The sequence below is a fragment of the Gymnoscopelus braueri genome (assembly GCF_963280865.1).
Source record: "Gymnoscopelus braueri genome assembly, chromosome: 1".
Taxonomy (NCBI): Eukaryota; Metazoa; Chordata; class Actinopteri; order Myctophiformes; family Myctophidae; genus Gymnoscopelus; species Gymnoscopelus braueri.
In genome coordinates, this window is record NC_137603.1 from 38091107 (window position 1) to 38112746 (window position 21640).

The 21640-nt window shown below is 40.8% G+C and overlaps 1 protein-coding gene across 2 annotated transcripts in view; it reads right to left on the reverse strand.

The window, feature by feature from the left end:
* Positions 1–6229: 6229 nt before the first annotated feature.
* The window catches only part of trip4 (thyroid hormone receptor interactor 4), a 77214-nt gene continuing 61803 nt past the window's right edge, over positions 6230–21640 (reverse strand). The window contains exon 13 of one of the 2 annotated variants that reach the window (XM_080430220.1): positions 6230–6639. In XM_080430220.1, the coding sequence (XP_080286346.1) occupies positions 6575–6639 (65 nt within the window). In that variant the 3' untranslated portion in view covers positions 6230–6574. The other variant, XM_080430219.1, reaches the window with a different exon arrangement.

Genomic DNA, 21640 nt, shown 5'->3' on the forward strand with positions numbered 1-21640 from the left:
ATCCCCCAGCGCAGGAGACTGATACAATGTAACCAACAAGCATCGCTGTTGCCAGATTTTCTGAGAGAAATAAGCAACCAGGTCTATGAAAACAAGCCCAAAAGAAGCGACATGACAAGAGTCAAGAAGACTGACATGAAATGTGAGTGACTGTCATTTACACTGGCTGCCACACTTTGTTGTGAGCTTGTACATCTGCTATTTTCAAAGAAAAATCTTGAAAAATAAACGTTTTTAAAATATTTAAATTCAAATACACACATTTTGTATGGGAGTCCCTGGCACGAAATATTTTCAGATGTTAATTTGAGGGGTCCTTGTCAACATGAAAAAATTTAAGAACCACTGATTCAAACAACATTTAGGAGAGTAGCCAAAATAAGCAACTACTCTTTAAAAACAAGCCCCCCCAAAAAACGGACCAATATTTACAAGCAAGAAGCAACTCGACAGAAAAAAACAAGCCCAAAGTCGCTTATAATAAGCAGACATGGCAACACTGACAAGCATCGCGAGTGGTTAGGAAATCCAGGACAGAAGCTCCGATCGGATTGAACTGTCACACTCGAGAGCGCTTGTATAAAAGACACGGAACTGGATCAACCATGCTAAACGGACTGTGATTTTTATTTGGACTACCTGGCTGTCAGTGTCAACTGTTAACAATACAGTGTATGAGGCATATGTGGAAGAAAGTGTAGGCTGTTCCTTGATAACAGTACGCTGTATTACTAAATGAGGCTACGATGAGTTTCCCTCTACATTTGCCATAATTTCCTTCAAAACTGTAATGTAATCCTATTTACTAGAGAAATAGAAATTTCCCATGTGGGTACCAACCATGCAGTTCTTCAGGGTAGAAACATATCTCTACAGCAGGCTGGACAGTAGAGTATGTGGGAATAAATCTTCTCTCAGGGATAGTCGATTATGTTACCAGTAAGTAAACATAATCTTGGTCCAATTTATTAAGAAATGAATTGCCTAAATTTGATATGACTATCATCTTTAATTTCAACATTACATTGATGGGGTCAAAACTTGATCTTGATTTTCAGACCATTTTCAGATATATATATTAATATATACATATTTGGAACCAAATGATCTTATAATTTCAATAAATTTTTAAAATTATAACCCAGAATAGTCTCTTGGAAAACAGCATGGAAACATTTGCAGGAAGGAATAATGTATGTATGTATGTATGTCAAGATTCCATTTCTCAGATAGTACCACAGATAACCTTTCATGTTTAGCATCTTCAAACGCTATGGAGGCTTGAAGTCGTTGTCTCTCTGCACTGGTTTCCCCGGCAACAAGAATATGATAATGTTGCCTTTGACATGACAGAAGGAATCATCTCACTAACAAACAGAGACAACAGGCACAGGGAGGCTGGGGAGAGGGGGTTGAATTAATGGGCTCATTTTCACACAGAACGAAGCAGCCAGTCACCATCCTCCATCTTCCTCCATTTCCTCCATGCTTTCCTGCTGGCAGGCACACTCGTGCCTTCCCGAGGGAGTAGCCAGCCTCCATTGGAAAGCTAAATAACAGTGAGTGGGCAGGGGGGAATAGAGGAGAGTGATTTCAGATGATGACTGTCCTTCAGGTCGGAGCCTACAAAGCAAGTAGTCCGATCATCACACCAGCTCAGAACGAACAAGCTGCATGCACAAACGTGTTTAGAGATAAATAGTCAACTATGTATGTGGTTTATCTCTAGAAAAGGCTTCATTTGCGCATAATGTGCCATTGTTAAACATATAAAGCCATATAATCTCGTGAAGATTACTGATAATTATATTCATGCTTTAAAGAGAAAAAAAACCTATCTATATGTATATACTGTATATAATACAATATTAGGCTTGTTGGGAAGAAGGCTATATTTTCAGTATGGAATATGGAACATCTCAATTATTTTAGTTTTGTCATATCCCACTTAATAACACCAGTTATGTCTATTATCCGCCCATCTGTCATATCATCACATTGGAAGCCAACAAATTAAAAACACATCCTGCATACCCGTGGCAAAAAAAAAAGCATGGTACTTGTTTTCTATCTAGCTGTATAGGACACTTATGCTATGGATAATTTATTATAATCAGTCTGAATAAGTCAGTTTCACATATTCAACAGACTATGAACTTGACAAATCCTAATTTTTTTAACACTGTGACAGATGAGACTTCAGAGGGGACATTTAATCAGAACCGTCTCCTCTATTGCCATATGTGATAAAAAGCCATAAGAAACTTGAGAATAAGTACCTATGGGAAGACCGTTGAAAACCCTGATGTAGGGGCACAGGAGCTGCTCATAGATATTTCATTGGGTGTCTCTGTGACATTCCCTTTGGAAAATTGATGAGGCTTTAACTGTACCACTTTGAATATCCCCCACTGGATGTGTATTGTTACAGCTACTCTCTGATTGAGTGAGGTCAAAAGGTTACAGGATAAATTGATCTCTTACCACTGGTTCTTTAGAACTGCCTGAGAATGAAAGTCATTTGTAATAGAAAATCCATTTATAACTGAATTTATGAATCTTCCCAGCTTTAGTCATCTCAAAAGCCACCAGTGAAGAAGCAGGCAGTCTTGTCTCGGTGCTATGTAATACTGATTCGGTACTCGGCAGGATGTTTTACAATAGAATCTTTCTACATCCTGAGTGTGGGGGGGGGGTCTTTGTTGCTGCACTAGCGACTCCTGCGGCTGGGGCAGCGGCTGTCAGCAGGGAGTGTTGAACGGGAGGAGGAGGACAGAGACACAACATACTCCCGGTGGGGGCTCCTCACTGGCAGGTGAACCACCAAGGTACAACAGCAGTGGCAAAACACAGAATTGTGTGGGGACTGGGGAGGATTAATTGGCATAACGACAAAATTCAGTCAAAGAAATGGGTTAAATAATAAAAATTATCATTATCATAATAATAAAAAGCAGAGTCCTCAGCACCTCCAGTATACATCAGTGACATCTTTACTGGAATGAACGGATTTGCTGGATCCAGGATGTTATTAGGACACGATTTCTTTTTTTTTTGCCAATTGGTGTTTCTGATTTCAGTCTGATTGAGTGGTCCACATTAAGGCTCTGCTGTCAGTTGCAAAATGTCTAGCTGAGCAATGAATTGGGGCGAAGCACTGTAGATTTCCTGATGTTTGCACCTTTCAGATCTCCTCCTCAGACAACAGCATTCAGTTGTTATAATGATTTATAGATCAGATGTTTCATTTCATGTTGCCCAACCCTCAGGGACAGGCAGGTCATGCGGCAGCTGTTCACGGAGAGAGAACACATCAGATATCTATTTTCTGCCTCCATCTTACCCACTTGCCTTGAGGGATGCAGGCGTTCAAAAGTTCATCTGCTCCACTTTCTCAGATGGGGTTCACCTCGAACCCACTGGACTAACCTAACCCGGCGAACCATGAGACACTCTGGATGCTGGCAAGATGAACGTAGTAAGGCCATGGCTGCAGACAGCCATTCTGCTCTACTAAACTAAGAAAGCTGAGTTCTTGCAGCAAGGAATCCACAGTACTAGAGGTAATCATCAGCATGATGAGGAAATGATATGTTGCACTGGACTGGCTGGAAAGGGAACAGACAGTATCGACTGCCTGCATAATTTACAATTTAGCAAAGGGCAAATATGTTTTCTCAGGGCTTAGGGAAAGTGGGAGATGCTTAGATTTCAGTCGCATTGGAAGTCATCAATATTGAAAATTTCAATACAAAACAAGTTATTGGAAAATGTATCTTAATGTGACCTTATTGTTGTCCAGGAATTGGATTAATGGAGTGGCTTACATTCTCGTTCTAAAATGAAACAAACACAAAACAAAGCACATTAAACATTTAAATCAAATCATATTTAAATCAAATATTCATCAAACTCCCCTCTCTTAAGGAGTCAATATTTAGAATATTTTTTCCAAAATATTGCTTGCTTTTGTAGATGCAGATTATGATGTAGATTATGCTTGCCTTTGCAAGTAGACATTTCTGTCACAGTGAGATGAATAGAAGGAGACACAAGCCATTCCCATGTTGTATTGTTCTCCAGCCAACCGCCACCTCCTCCAAGTTATTCCACACAGTCTAATTCCTCATCCTGGCCTACGAGGGGGTGGGGGAAGGGCACCATGTCCCTTTACTTCAATCAGTCTCACAGCAAGGACACAAAGGTCTTGCTGCTCCTGTACACTTGGCTAGCAGGTGGAGCAGGGCAGACTGCAGCATTGGAGTCAATCACGTTTTATTTCAATCAGGAAATCCAACTGGGCATGTTTGTCATTTCAAATAAGGAATAAACACATGCCATTATTAATTTCTAATTGAATATAACCTCCCAGATGAGTGGGATTAGAAGGAATGGACTTGGACTTGGAAGTCTGACTTGGAAGTCAGATTTGATGTTGCCACCATTATTGCATGGCCCCAGGTACTGTGATTTGTCCTTTTACCCTATTCACAGGCATGATTAACAGTGGGACGGCACATGGAGCAGCAACAGAAGCAGCTTAGAGCGGGTGGGGGGTCGGGGAGTGGTGAAGCAAGGAAAGGCTGCTGAAGGTAAACTGGCGTGATTTAGTAACAGGAAGACCTACTGCTTATGTTCCATCTGTGACCGTTCATTCTATCACTGGGTGCGCGGCACAGGACAAGTCTTTCTGAATTTTTTGATTCAAATGGATCATGTGAGGCTACTATTTTCTACATCTCTCCATCTTTTGTGAATAAAAAAAATTACAACACATGACTGTGATGTTTATTTAAACGTGTATAGTGAAAAACTGCAAATGCTTGATCGTTGGGGATAAAAGAACTTAGCCTTTGTTTGTCAAATTGGATATGTGCTTTCATCCAAAGAATGGCCATAATCTGGAAAAGCAGAATAGGCCACCCACAGGGCAAGCGGCTATTGGCATTGATTCAATTCTGCAGAATTTTGAAAATTCTTAAACAGATCTTCTGGAAAACACCTTTTGTGGGGAGGGGTACAGTACTTTACAAAGGAGAGCTCTCTCTGGGTGGATGAGATGACTGGGAGGAATGGTGCAATTAGGTTGTCTCCAGCTGAATAGAGTGGAGCTGTGTTGTGGCTGATCTGCAACTTAAACTAGAGTAAATCTAGGCTAATCAATGATGAATTAGAATGCAAGGCATGTATACACAAAACAACTCGGAATGTGTGTGTGTGTGTGTGTGTGTGTATTTACCCAAGGCAAGAAATTGTTTAAGAGCCACCCAAAACATCTAGAAGAAAATGAACATTAAAGCATTGCAAAAAAAATTAAGCATTGCAGGAGCATTAACCCTGAAGGACAAAATTACATTGCAACAGAATATCAATCAAATCTTGCCACAACAATATCAATGCTATTAGTATTACTACTACTATTATTGTTAATCAATTACTATTATCCTTTATTTTTGCTCATCTCTGCTGTCGGGATGGGAAGGAGGAGGAAGGGGCCATAAATATATGATGCATGTATGATTGTTGATACTATGTGTGTGTGTGTGTGTGTGGGCGGACACACACACACACACACATACACATTAAAACCCAATAAACAGTCTGTGCTTGTGTTCTAGGATCATGAAAGCAGGCTAAATGAAGACTTCCTATACTATGCACATTAGGCTTCTATGCAGACAAGTCATGGTGTAGATGTGGCACCTTTATTGCCAACAAGGTAACAGTGTTGCTGTCACTAAAGAGGACACGCAATCATGCCAAGACATGCTACCATGAATCTGAGCGGCATGACTCTGACAACTATTGTTGAGGATGGGAGAGACAATTGCTCTTGTGGCCAATTGGCTCTCGACTCCCAAAAGAACTGGCATATTTCATATCCTCACAAAATAACTTCATTTAAGTTGCATATCCTTCCCTGTTCCCTCAGTCTGCAGCCTCATTTAACCTGAAAAGTCAATTAAATAGAATTTTATATGCAAGGGAAATTTGAAAAAATAAAACCCTTCAGTGCCTGGTGGTTTACCTGGTACCACATACCACATAAATAATGCTAAAGTCCTTCCCACAGCTGGCCTGGGTTCAAATCGGACCAGAGTCTATTTGCTGCATGTCACCCCCCACCTCTCTCCCACATTTCCCATCGCTCTGCTCACAGTCTCTATCAATAATAAAGCACAAATGCAAAAAATAAAATAAAAATCTTTAAAAGAAATTCTGATTCATATTGTAGATGACACGTTTATTGATTTAGTTTATTCATTCAGGCAACTCAGACACATTTTACTTGAAAAAAAAATAAGATTTTTCAGTACAGATAATGCAAAATGTAGATATTCTGCTGGTGTTTTTTTTAATTATGTCCATCAGTCTTTAGAAAGGAACAAAACAAAAGAAGAATCCAGTTTTGTCCATGTAGTTAGCTATGACTAAATAATAGCCAACTTAACCAGTAGAGAGAGTGTCTATTTATGTATTATTAAAACATCAATCTCCAATGTCTTCCTTCCTGAACTGAGGCCAATCAAACGCGTTCTTTGTTTTTCTCCTTCACTTCTTGTCTGATGTCACTCTAGTCTGCAGCCGATGGAACCAGCCCCTTCTTGGCACCCTGGTGGTACTGACTCTCCAGCTTCCCTGTGAGAGACAGTGGGTAGAGGGGGAGGGAGGATAGAGAACAGGAAGGGTTGAATCAAAACACCATCAAAGGGACAGAGTGACCTTTCTGAGAGCCCAAGGCCTGCTGATTAGAGTCAGCCCAGCAGAAGAGAGGAAGAGAGTGGGAGAGAGAGACACTGAGGGCAGACAAGGGAAAAGGCCAAAGAGGCTGTTTATTCACTGCTCAGAGAGGTTAGAGCACAGCTTTTGTTGTTGATACAGCACAACGTCTTTTAATGTGGTTATATAAAGATGTATACTGCAATGCTATAGCAGGGACCACATATAATAGCAAACACCTCAGAGATACGGCATTCTTTTGGAAATGCTGAGACTCAAATAGCCTGGGCTGGAAGTGAATGCATTTGCAAGGCTTAGTATGCAATTAATTATACATAATCACATACGCAGCCTTTATTTGGCCTGGGGGAGGGGTTGATAAAAGGACTGAAAGGGTGATAAGCCCTAGTGCTGATACGGCAGCTGACCAATCTGTGCAAAGTGTGACCGAGAAATTTCACTGTGAGCTGCTGAAGGAACATGTCAAATATGGCATAATATCGCCCGCCAACCACAGTTGCTGGAGAAGTTGTGGCACAATTCAGAGGGGAAATGGGAGTTTATCGGGGCACAAAGGAAAAAGAACGCAGAGCAGAAAACAGCGACATTCTCCAGTTCAGAGAATGGCTGCGTATTGGCGAGGGCGGCAGTTAGTAGCACCTACCGTGTTTTCCGTAACTCCCAGTTGAACTACCATTTCATTTGCTAAAACAATTTCTTGTTGATAGTAATGTTAATCTATTTACAAAACCGATAATTCTAAAGGCTAAAACTGATATGAATACATAATGTACTAAATATTATAATATCCTTCAAATTTAAGAGCTTCTCATAACCATCTACAGTCTTTCTGCATCATATAACATGCAAATTAATTCCCGTTACTCAGACTTGCACTGTGATTTGTTTTAGTAAATGTAAAAGAAGGTTATGACTGAAAGATCTGTAATCTGCCTTTATTCAGACAACACAAAGCCACAGGTTTTAGTACTAGGGCTGACAGGTGATCATGAGCTTACCATTTACAGGCCATAAAGTTGTGTTCACCATCGCTTTAAAATGGCTGTTGCTATGATCATATCTACGACCGTACTGTTTTATGTGGATTACGGCTATGGGGGGGAGGGGGTCCAGTATATTTTATGTTCATAGCCCACTGAAATACCTTCTACACCATACTGGAACGACATGTTCTCCTCAACTCTGGTCTCAGCCTGTTCTTTTGTTGTTCTTGGCACAGTACAATCCACGTTGTGTTAGATAACCTATGTTGACCCAGTCCTTAACTGCTAGGCACATAATAATCTAGTGCCACTGATCCCAACAACAAGCCTCCAGCTTGTCAAGACAGAGCATTAGCTAGCTGTTTTCCAGTTGGCTGAGGTAGGGAAAAAATATATAAGCATGACAGGCAGTGGTGGTGGTTGCCACTTGTGCTTTCTTTTCATGTCATCACGTTATGGCTGAACTCTGTGGGTAGTAGCAGCATAAACAAGGTGTTAAAGAGAAGGGCTGTTTGCTCACCATTTCCAGACCTGTCTGAAAGACTGTCAGTGTCTGTTATGCCTGGAGCAAGTGTTGCATAGCTTGGAGAGCACTTTTGGAATTTCAGGGTGACTGTAGCCAAATGGAAATCCAAAATATATAATACCATTCTGGAAATATTTAATTATATGTCCTTGATAAGAAAAACGCCTCAATGTCATTAGTAATTAATTGTACATTAACCATAACCTAAAAGCAATGCTGCTCAAAGATGTTTTAACCTTCAGGGGAGTTCTAATATTATAAGTACATTTCATGCATTAGAGTAGCCTTCCCAAGAGCATACATTAGTTGAGCTCTGTTATAGCTGCATAGGCAGGCATATTATTTTCTTTGACTTGCTCTATTACCTTCCACTTGTTTTCGTGAACCTCTTTTTCACAAATGCTGCAAAGCAACACTTTGCCGTTTGTTTTGAACAGAATTCTGGGAATCACAGTTCTAACAGACGACGGAGCTACTGGAGGTGTAAACAAAAAGACTACTAAAATGGATGTAAGACTTTAAACATTTAACACAAATATCTTCATATTAGTAGTGAATTTAGCCTCAACAACTGAGAAAATGATTGGTATTTAATAGGGATAATTGAAAGTTATGGTTATAATATAACTAGCCTCCTTAGCACACAGAATTCATTTGAAAGTGAAGAGTGTGTGGTTATCATGTCTCTCAACATTTCTTAGTTAGCTAATGAAGACATACAGTAGATGATCGATAAGGTGCGCCATTAATAAAACAGTTTGGGAGCCTTAACCCAGTGTGTGGATGTTTGTAACCTTTCCTGCCTTGATATCCAGCACATGGCCTACAGGTACTAGATGCACACAATCTCCTCATTGAACATTTCTTCCGACTGTAAAAGCTAGCTAAACTGGCAATGTTATGTATTTTTGGTGTGTCAAAGTGAATTCTGTTAATGGCTCTGGAGCTGCTAAGCTGTCGCATTTCAGAGCAGGTGCTGAGAGGCTGTGGAGATATAGGAAACACAAGCAAGATGGGGGGAGGGGAGTGACAATTGGTTGGAGGAAAGAAGGTGGCGGTACAAATGAGAGACAGGAGGGTGGAGGAGAAGGAGAGAGATGGGGGTATGTGGCTGGGAGAGAGAATGATATGGTGAGGGTGAAAATACAGATAGAAAGAGGGTGAGACGGGAGCTGGAGAAATAGGAAAGCTGGCTCATCGATTGGCTGAGATAATTTCCCATTGATTGCTGCACTGTTTGGGGATTGCTTGAGAAAGGTTTATTGCCAACACACTGCAGCTGTGAAATGGGTTGAGGTTGTCTACAGAAGGCTAAAGCCTATTATATGCATGCATAGTACTTCACCGCACAACGGTGTTGCTCATAAAAAAATAATGGTAATTCAAACAACACAAAACATTGTTGGCTTAACTCTCCATCGTCTAGACTGTTAAAATAAACTCCTGGATACACCCACAACACAGACAAAGGCACACATACACCCTGTATTTTTCACTCAACATGTCCCCATGTTCCAAAAGCAATAACTCACTCCAGGCCATGGTATATTATTCAGTCATATCACAGCTAAGGGGACAATCACCTAAACGGTGATATAATGACAATATACCATGACCTGGAGTGAGCTATTGGTTTTATTAAATGGTCTTTAATAGCAATTTCATTACAAGAATACATTCTAGAAGGAAGGAAGTTGCCGACTGATTCTTTTCTTCACGTTCGTCAGTCTCATTGTGCAGCTCTGCCTGTTGCCCTTTGTAATTTCTAATATACTGGCAAAGGACCACAATGGAAACAAGCCCTTGGGGCTTTTGGAGTTATCCTTTTAGCATCATTGTATACCCATACCACTGTACTATTTGTAAACAGTTAAAGTATTCAATCAAAGCTTTAAGATGTAAAACTACACCTTTCTCCTGACAATAGTCATCAAAGCATTTTTACTGCCCATTTAATTTGCTTTGTTCGCCGTCCCCGGTAATCAATCTAATCTTTCTGCAGTTCTGAAGCGTCCACTGAGATCGAAGTTCAACTTAAATTTGTAGAGGGTTTCACTTTGACCTAAAGTTATGTGTCTATATGTTTTTATTAGCCGTGTAGTGATATAGAACTGTACAAAGACATCAGACTTCAAAGTACGGATGTCAACAATGAATCAACTATCAATTGCCATTAAGAACTTTCTGTAATATATATTAAACACTTAAACGATTATTCAAAATCCCACAGTTCTGCTTTCCTAAATGCTGTTAGTTATCGCAAACAAAGGCTACATATCTGCAAGGACATACACGGTTATCTGCCAGGACCAGGAGCGAAGTTACGTGGCTACATCACGGCCACGCATAACACAGAGTGTGTACATCTGTGCTGAGTGTCAAGCTACCCATGGAACATGTAGCATGCATGGCTGCTGTAACAGTATGTAGTCCTTTCACCACAAATGCTGTTACTGCCCCGTAAAAGTCTTCAGTTTTCTCTTTGTCACTTTTTGTGAGAAATTTGCGAAGTCGCGACTACCTGTCACCAGCTCTATATTGGAGGTGCTAGCGAAATACTAACGTTGTTAGCACTGGCTGGTGTGACTGCAAGACATCAACTGTACACTTTCAGATCGATGCCGTGTCTGTGTTCACTCACTATTGTAACTACCATCCATTGGTGTTGAAATGTACAGTTACTAGGTGTTCCAACAATTATTATCCATTATTATCTTAAAGTGGACAATTATTGATGTAACATTAGTTTAGGGACAATTACGTTGTTTGGTTAAACACCAGTACTTTCAGGACAAAATGATTAAGCATTGTGTCAAGTATCTCAGGTGCTACTTTGCAGTTTGTACTAGCAATAGTAAATTGAGATTCCCAGGAAAGTCACCACTGCTGAATAATGATTTAATCGAAAATCTGCATCCCTACTTCAAAGCCATGATATGTTATTCTATCCGTCCCTATCAACTATGTAATGATACCGTCAATTTCACGATATCGCAATAACAAAAATGCCTCAATATTATTGAGTGCCTGTGACGGCATCTACAAAAGGTAGGCCATGCATTTAATGTATTTATTATTTAAAAAAATGGTATAGCAGTGGAGGAACCTATGATCATGATCACATAATTATGTGTAGATATTTGCGCAGGTTCACTGATCTTTGAAACTTCCCTATGTAAGAAACATTAAATACTGTTTTAAAGCGAAACTGCACACATGTCTCTGCAGAGATGATTGCTGTGAAGGCAATTTTTTTAGACTCCAGTTGAAAGCCAAGCAATGCATCTTTAACTTACTAGACGCACTCAGCTTAGATCAGCGAGAAAATGGCGGATCAAGAGATTGTGGATCCTCCATGGAATTTTAGAGCTGATATGTGGCAGCATTTAAGTTTTCCCATTTATATAACAGGAAAACTTAGAGATGGATAGAGACTGAAACATGCCGACGTAGTGTGTTACATCATGTGCTGTTTTGAGTTTGTATGTGCTGCCAGCAGCATTCACTCTGCTGCCGACGCTACTCAGCTGACTTTATTTGTATTGCATGTATTGCTCTGGCTGATCATTGCGAACGCAGCGGAAGGAGGCGCGCCTCCGCGCAAGTGGAGCTTACTATGAAACCGTGCTCGGGTTGTGTCTCTCTCTGTCTCTCTCTCTGTGTGCACTGCCTGTGTGCAGCTCCTCTGAGATAAGTAAATGTCCAATTTAGACGTACCATACATCAAATGAAAGGTCTTTGAAAACTGAACACACCTGTCAAGGTTGCGTTTAAGCCCGCCCCTTCCCCCGGAAGCCACGCCCCGGAGAAGGCTCCTAAAAACTCCCCATTGAAACCCCATGTTAAATGAAAAGTGCCCGAATCGCTCCCAAACTTTTTCTAGCCCCCCTAAGTGGGGGTCTACGAACAAATACTTCAGCCTCGGATTTTGGCTCCGCCCCCCGGAAGTGGGTGAAACAGGCACTTCAAACACTTTGTTGAATTGTTCAAAAACATTCAAAGTTTTTTTTTTGTGCATTTCTATTTTTCTAAGATGCTCCTTGTAACGCAGATTTTTTTAAAAAATTTTTATTGGTTACTTTTTTTTAAATATTTGTTTTCATTTCATTTTTTATTTTTTGCGTTCGCTTACCGCGTTCGCGCGTCTTACTTGTTGGTTATTTAGCGACACGATTAAACTGTTGTTGTTGGCTGTTTGGCTGAGCGACCTAGCCTAACCATTCGTTTTGTGACTAACTTAGCTTGGCTGCTAGCAATGGCTTTCCATCATTAGCAGCATTGTTTCCATCCCGGCTTTGCAACAAATACAATTCCATCATAGCCATGCTTTAGTCAATCAGTGCTACCAGCTCTATACCAAGAGACAAAAGCTAGTGACAAAGAGCCTCAAACAAGCAGTGTGTCTCATTTGCCACAGATGAGAAATGAAAAATTGTGTCTGCAGTTTCCAGTTTTCCATAAATATCAAATGACTTATTGAAATATATCGTATTGTGAGTTTTTGGTATCGCTTACATCCCTACTATCAACAAATCAGATTTGGCAAACACGTTTTATAAATACATACTATTATGATTACAAATTGCATCTAATTAATTCACATCATCTCGTCAAAATTCAATGGTAGCAGAGCAATGTATTTAATAATCTGGAGGTCGACTGAAAACGTCTCCCACAGCGACAACATCAAAGTACATTGGTCCCTCCGCAATATTAATCTGGCTGCTATGTCTTTGTGTGAGAAATACTGTCCTTGTACCAAAGACTGAAAGTCAAGTAGCTTTTAGAATCCCATCCCTGCCATTACACAGTGCAACAGGATATAATGAATTCAGAGCTGTTATGCAAATATAATCAAATGCAGATACACCTGGTGACATACTTTAGGATAGGAAATCACTTTATCCCTGGAAAACAGAATGAAGAAGATTTGAGTTTTAAGTGGGGTAAATAATGATAGCCTAATAATAATAACTGTACTTATATAGCGCCTTTGTAAACAGAAGTCACAAAGTGCTACACAGAGAAGTTACACATTAAAACAAAAGCAATGAAAACAAAACACAATTTAAAAGGATGCAAAATAGAAAATGAACAACTTAGAGATCTAACGGCTAAAACTGATACAGAAATTCAACATGAAAAGAGTGGGATGAGGCTGTATAGGAAAAGAAAAAGGGAGGTTAAAGGGGAATTTTGCCCCACAGTTTTCTTACCTTTTCTATGAATGGTGCAATAGAAAAATTTCATAACTCCATCCCGGGCCCGCCACAGCTAAAAACGCGTACCAATAGGCGCCAATTAACCAGAAGTCTCGCTAGATGAGATTTTAATCTCGTCTAGCGAGACTTCCGGTGGGGCGCATTCAAGACAATCACGTTGCATAGTGTTCTGTCACTATGAACATCAGATCTCACCAATTTTTGTTTTTAAAAAAGCTATCAAAATATGCGATCTAGCGCAAGGCCTATTGGTGGGCGTTTTTAGCTGTGGCGGACCCGTGATGTTATGAAAGAGAGTTATGAAAGTTTTCTACTGTACCATTCATCCTAGGATACGATAACATCATAGAAAAGCACGGTCTAAAACACAATTGCAGAGCCTCTAACTAGCAATTTTGCTAGTTAGACGATGCATTATCGTGCGAAGAGCACGGTGCTAGATATCACTGTGCCTTCATTTAAATTATTTTCTGGCAAAAGGATCACCCACGGGATGAAACATTTGCCACAAAACTGGAACTAACAACTTCTGCCAGTTTCAGTTTTTCGCCGTGATCTTTCTTAGCACCATTGTATAATCGTACCACTGTACTATTTGCAAACGGTTAATAAAGTATTCAATCAATCAATCAATCCGCTTAAGCCTCTCCAAATGATCCAGAATGCCGCAGCACGCTTGGTCTTCAACCAAGCCAAAATGTTTCCCCCCTTCTCCGCTCCCTCCATAGGCTCCCAGTTACTGCCCGCACAGAGTACAAAACACTGATATTGGCCTACAAAGCAACCAAAGTTATGGCACCACCATATCTTCAAAGCCTGATCCAACCCGCGAACTGCCTTATCCCATATTGTTGAAGCGCAAGGGGGCAAGGGGTCGGGGGGGGGAGAGAGTCAGCGCACTGAGGTCAAGGCACAGACTACTGTGTTGTTGACGGATGCACGCTTATGAGAAAAGCGTGCATCCGGACTGAATAATGACTTCACTGTAGCCTATAGTAACCTTTTCATAAATGATATTTGTACTTAGGATGTCCTGAAAGTTTATAATATTTAGAGACATTTTAAGTTTCAAATACAAAAGTAGTAGTAGTAGGCGAGAATTAGCAAACTGGACATTTAGACTGAATGTTTCCTTTATCCTCATCTTGCGCTAATGCACGCAACTGTTTTGCCAGGTTTTATTTTTGTTGTTTTCTCATAAGCGTGCATCTGTTGTCCGTCAACAACACAGTAGTCTGTGCCTTGACTTCAGTGCGCTGACTCTCTCCCCCCCCCCCCCCGCCCCCTTGCGCCTCAACAATATGGGATAAGGCAGTTCGCGATCCAACCCTACAACCCCTCCCGCTCACTCAGATCAGCTAACACAGGGAAGCTGGCAGAACCTTCGCTAAAACATCTGGGACAACGCTCCACACGTCCCAGACTCTTCTCCCTTTCTGGCTCCCAAACTGTGGAATGAACTCCCCATTGCAGTTAGAACTGCAGACTCACTCCCTATCTTCCGCCGTAATCTGAAGACTCCCCTCTTCAGACTCCACCTTAGGCCAGTAGCACTTGCCGTAGCACTTGCCGTAGCCTCGACGACCCTGTAGGCTTATGCAAAGGCTAAAATGTAATTTAGATAGCATGTTATGTACACAGATGCCAGGTCATTGTTGACCTGGCATCCTATAGTGTGTATAGTTTCAATGTACAGATTATCGATTCTTGCGATATTCTACTGTTAGACTGATGATAGGTTCTTGGTTTACCTATGATCCTAGATTACTATTTATATGTGTTTTGATGTTGTATGTTACCTTGTGTTGTCCTCTCTTACTGTAAATTGCTCTGGATTAAGAGCGTCAGCTAAATGCCTAAATTGTAAATTGCCTACCTTTTTCAACAATCACAACAATTACTGTTTTGGTTGGATTGAAGGGACTCCTAATGAATTATACGTCAGATTAAACAGTGAACAGTCCCTTTAAGGAGGCAATGTCCATTTAAAAATGGTATTTGATCAAGTTTTAGAAGGGAACTCTATTCCTACGTATACCCAGCAACAATGCCCTTCCATTTTTGCCTCATCTAGCCTCAAGCCAGTACACCTCCAGCTGAAATCGTTCTACATGCGAATCCAAGCCCACGGGCCCAAGCACTGCAGCAAAGTGGATGTGTACAAATCTCTCAGTAGCCCGGTGAGAAGAGAGAGAGAGAGGAGGGGGGAAAAAAAAATCCTTGCTTGGATTCCCATCTTGCTGTTAGTCACACCTAATTTACATTCCCTTCCTGCGCTGCCTGGCTGGTGAATTTACAAGTGGATAGAGGAGTTGCCGTGTGCAAGGCTTGTGTCGGCATGCTGTTTGCAGGGGATAGAAAGAAGCATCAACCATGCTCTCCTCTACAGGAAAGACAGCCTCTTTCCTTCTCCCACTCTCTCTAACCCCCCCTGCCTGGAGCTGTTTTCACAGACACTGAAGGGCTGTAATGGCTGAGTGATTTCCTCAACCAGCAGTGCACTGTTGGGCTGGTTTAGTCACGCACCCGACAGCTCATCACCATTCGGCAGAGAAGCAGTGTCTGGCAAGTTGGGGACAGCAGCGGAGGACTGTATTGGTTAGTGGATTGATACTAGGGAAACAAGAATAAGGTGATGGCTTGTGTACACCAGATAAGGTTTGATGCAATATAAATGCACCTGTTATTAATGCAGCATGTCAGGTCAGTTTGCACAGGGAATATTGAATGACAATTGTTCCCATTTTAGAGGTGGAATAACTTAAGGTCTATGATAGTGGCATTTCTCGTAACAGTTTGAAAAAAGGAAACTATACAGTACTGTAAGTGGGCTATAGTGCAATGTATTTAATCTATGAATTCAGTGGTGTGCTGCTACATTATACCTCTGCCAACACAACTTATAAGAATACAAATTGGGGTTTTGCTGAAAACACACTGCATGTTTCCCAAATCTTCTCATAAAATAACATATTATGCAATATTGACATGAATCCAACTTGAAACAGAGTAGAGTGTGACATAAGCAAAGGTAACATTTATAATGGGAGGACAAGTATATTTATAATGGGAGGACAGGACAAGTATTGTGTAAGTGTAAAGCAATAGATTGCTGAATCAGACAAGGCATGTATTGCAATTATTTACCAGATGGAAACATGCTCATTGTTGTTATCAATCTACAAGCTGCTACTGCACCTCACACTAAGCTATACTGGTTTCATTCAGCTGTCGCTGTGCATCATTTGATAGTACAATTGACTGAAAAATTATACAATCACTCCACACAACAATCTCACCAGTTATGAACATCCAGTCAGTAAATAGTTTAGTTTACAGTTCTCAAATCACTACTCATGACTCGCTACTAATTGGATCACTAGCCGTGATCTGGCCCCCATGTGTGTTGTGAACTGAGGGTTGAATACAGAAAAGGACAGGTTTTTGTGTGTACCATTCTAGTCATATCTAACCTATTGTTTGTCAGTGAGACTGAGGCAGCTTCACTCATGTGTAATGATTGTTTGAGGTAAACTACCTGTCATTCCCTTCCAAAGACTAATGCAACAGTTTAATTATGATGGCAGTCTGTTTAGCCCACTTAATACAGTGGGAAGTGTTTGGCGTACAATAGAATTCCTTCATAAAAGAATTCCACTTCTCAGACCTGATGTCATATCATGGATTCATACCTGGCAGACATTCAGGTTAATTGGATCGGGAATACAAAATACCACAAATGAGAGCAACAACACAGGGTCCTTTCAAAAACCAATTTTTAAAACATTTGGTTGGAATTAAACACAAACGAGGGCACAGTATCATAGGATAAATCATGGGAATTGAGCAGAATACCTAGGGGTTTCTCTGCTTGAAGTATTTTACTAGAAAGTTCCGTTGAATGGCAATGAATGAGCAGATGGATTTACCTTCTGGAAACCATGTGTTACATGTCCTATTTCTGCTCCACAGCTTCATCATTGCCTGATCCTCCTGCATATTTCTGGGATTTTGGGATAGTTCAAGCAGTCAAATACGACCAATTTAAGAGAAACAAGAGACCTTAATCCTTCTTACAAGCTTCGCAGGCAAAGTGACTAGGGAACTCACAACAACCGAGTGAAAAATCTATCAGAACTGGGGGGTCACCAATGCTAATGTGCCCCAACAGGGGGAGCAGAATCCCCCCGCGGCCATGAGTAATTCCTGGAAGGGAGATGGCGCCTCACAGGTTATCAATCTCTCCCTTACCGGCTTTTAACAGTGAGCTACTGCCTACTGCAGAACGTGTACTCTAAGGCAGTGATTCCCAACGTGTGGCCCGGGGCCTCGAGGGTATTGCAAGCGGGCCCCCAAATAATTGGCAAAACACGAAGATTTTAATGATAATATAACCTTAATGTAATGTAAACAATGTTTCTTTAAGACCTTGAGAATTGAGGTCCTTCAACTGCTGGTAGCGTGCATAATAAATGTGTGAGATTAACTGTGGAAAGTCAAAATCATGGCATATGTCTTCATGATACAATAAGCATGTCACTCAGTACTCTATGGGTATAAGAAGCAGCGTCTCCGCCATGTATGGCGGCTGCCAATTATAGCAGAGACGGCACAATTCTTTGCCAGCCTTTTTGGCTCCTTTTTGTTGAAACCCTCTAACAACCAGTCTGTGGGTATATCCTAGGCTGCCAAATATAAAAACACACACACACAGGGCTGAAAGCAAGAATCTACTGGCGGAGATTATTTACTTTTTAATGCCGGGTATGTCTGCATATAGGATTTTCTCTCGTTGCGGTTCCTGCATTACACTGAAGCAGCAGTAGAGCATGTATCACATCTCTTTGGCAAAAGTGTAATCCTCCCAATTCTAAGGTAATCCACTGATTTTTATTTCAGATACTGTATAAACACTGTTTACTGATGCTGGTTTTGTCTCTCTGCCCCGTTAGACACAGCAGCAACAGAACAATCTCTACCTTTTCTACCTTTTCTACCTTTTTAAAGGTATTTGTATTTGGGTTTCTTGAATTCTTTTGGAAAATATGGTTTTGTGTCTGAACGGATAGGCCATAGTATGATATACAGTAGCATAATACTGTAGCATAATACTGAAAATCTGTTAAAAAGAAAAATGTAAAGATGGACTACAAATAGAATTCTTTTATCTTAAGCCAGTGTGTATTTCACCCTCTACAAATGAGACGACGGCTTGCCAGGCTACACACTGTCGGGCGCTTAGGGTTTAAAAAGGCACTTAAATCCTCAGTAGCCACAATGTCAAAGGGACAAAATATCATAAAGTGTAGCCCACTCTTTTTTATAGCCGCTGTGGGACTCTGAAAAGGTGAATACAGCCACGTTATTAAAAAGGGTCCTTATAAAGCTGCCACGGCCACATCTAATTAGAATGTAAATGTAGTGTGAGCTGGGGATGGATCGCAGGGGATAGGCATTGGCATTTAGATTATGCTGAGACTAGATTACTGATGACACTGTGTGTTGTTGAGATAGCCTTTTTGAGAGCAGCTTGGCAACCGACTAATTGTATTTCACCACCGGCAGTGTAGCCTGTCACCATTCTATCACTGGTAATTAAAAGGAGAGCAACATTGTTGCTTGCGAGCGAACAGTTCCGTTACAATTATATATTTATACACTTGCAGTTACACATGCACACATTGTACCAGTCAGCTTGTACAACACAGATTGAGAGCAAAACATCTCGCTGTTCTCTGGCTACACAGAAAGCTTTTCTGTATAATCCCTCACACCAAACCACATTTCCTCATTGGAGGCATATGCCATGAACAGAGCAGCTAAGAGCAAAATGAGACCAAAGACAGAGCATAGAGAGAGAGGGGGGAGGGAGAAGGGGTAAACTGAAGCTGATCTAGTGCTCTGCATTCTGAGGAGGTTAGATTTGCATATCTGTGCAGTGGTGCAGAGGGAGAAATGTGTCAGTGCTGACAGCGAGCTGAATATCTTAAACCTCCGCTGACATCCCTGCAGGCACTCTCTCTTCACATACATATAGTATACACAATGGAATACACACATGGAAAAAAATCACACAGAGATGGACACGAGCATATATGCGCACACACTCCAAATAACACACACACATGCGCACACGCAGCACAAACCTAAGGTCAGGTAATGGGGAAGCTTTGTGCATTGCTTGTTTGTTTAATAGTCATCTCAAGTACGCGACTCATCTCTGGGGAAAGGACCCACTGATGCACCCCCATGCTCTACTGTCTGGCTGTATATGCGAGTGTGTGAGACATTAACAAATAAATAATACAAAAGGCAAAATACACCAGTATGAAAATACTATTCAAATTTCAAATCCCATGTTCCAGCCAGCTTTATAAATATAACACCACTTGCAAGAAAAAACAGCTACAGTATAATTTAAATAGCTAATGGCTGCTGGGCCAGGTGCCATTTTTAACTCACTCCACTGGCGTGAGTTAAAAATTCCACTGGAGGAATTTGAACCTTCAAATGCAAATTTCATTGCAAGAGCACATTTTCTGGCAAAGGAAAAGGAGTGTGCAGCAAAAACAGTCAGCCAGTAAAATAAGGCTCAATTGTAACATGTATGGTCAGAATGGCTTATGTAAATACTATAGCTAAAATAAAAATAAATTTGGGATTGAGCAGGTTTCTCTTGAATTAATATAATAAAAAGGCCCTTGAAATTCATAGGATTCACAGGTTTATGGTGGTCTGATGGTGAACCCCATTTCCAACTGACCTACTCTGACTTATTAGCGGAATAACTACGAGTATATTTCTTAACTCTCTCACTGCCAGACTTATTTCTGGCTGCGTTTGCCCACTGCCAGCAATTTTTCGTTTTCCTTACCTTTTCAACTAGTCACAGAATATTTATCTCCAGTATGATCGATCCCCCGATCATTGCTAATCACGGAGGGTTTCACCATGCTTCCGCGAAAGAAAAAATGTAATAGTGACCCCCCGTTCGCTTGTTATAGGCCGTTGAATATAGCATGTCTCGTAAAAACAATGCTGAGTAAAACCAGGGAGGGAGTATTTTTCCAAATACGCTAACCAGGAAGTGAATGGTGGAGGAAGTTTTGCGATCACCTGATCTCCTGGATCTGTGTGTCTGAGGATGAAATGGTCACTCATGTGATAGTGAACAGCGCCATCTAGTGGAAAAACACTGAAAACACCAAAACCCGTCAAACCCGTCAATGGCGGTGTGGGCTTTGGAAAAAAAACACATCACACACGTCAATGGCAGATAATTAATCATGGTTTGGGGGCAGCCTACTGATCATTCCGACTGAGTTTAATCAGAATCCGCACATCCATTCTTGAGTTATTTTGTTCACAGACACAGACAGACAGAAGGTAGATTATAATACAATCAGAGACCATTATGCATGAAGAAACGATAGTTGTCACGAGGATGTGTGAAAATATCCTTTTCTTAGTATTTTGTTCAAATAAGGAGGTAATTCTGGTCCTGTCACTCAGCCTGCCTGTCAAGATGCTGCCATTCACCAGAGATAATAAAGTGGAGTTGTCAGAGGATTTTAGCTATTACGGTGTATGTATGTAATCTATGGAGAAACAATGAGCTGGTACAGCCCTTAAAACCAGTGCAAAATAAATCAGTGCAATTTTAGAAATGAGCCAGACTGGATAAATGTTGAATCCGTTGGAGGATTAATCTGTTGTGTAAAATCTAGAAGTGCCACATAAGCTGCCAACTAAAATAGCAGGAAGTACTAGCTTCACTGTTTAACTGCTACAAAGACCAACAAAGATATCTCAACCAAGCCATTTTTGTTAATTGCATTGTAAACGTAGACCAACCTGACCACATCCCACCCAGACAGTGTTTGCTGTCACCCTACTGCCACAAGTGCTGCCACTTTATTGATCTTAAGTACATCCTCTCCTATACATACAGAAGAAAATGGCATACAGAGGAAAATGTTGATTTCTTGATAAAAAAAAAGATAATGGTGAACTAAGTAGGAATTAACTTGTAGCCAGAGCATCTCTGATAGCAGATTAACCCGTAAGCATTGTGTGTAAAGTGAAGTAGAATATGCTGTAGCCTACCTTTAGAAACAACTCATATTGTAAATGTGAGTTTTGTAACAACACATAATTGCTATACCTAA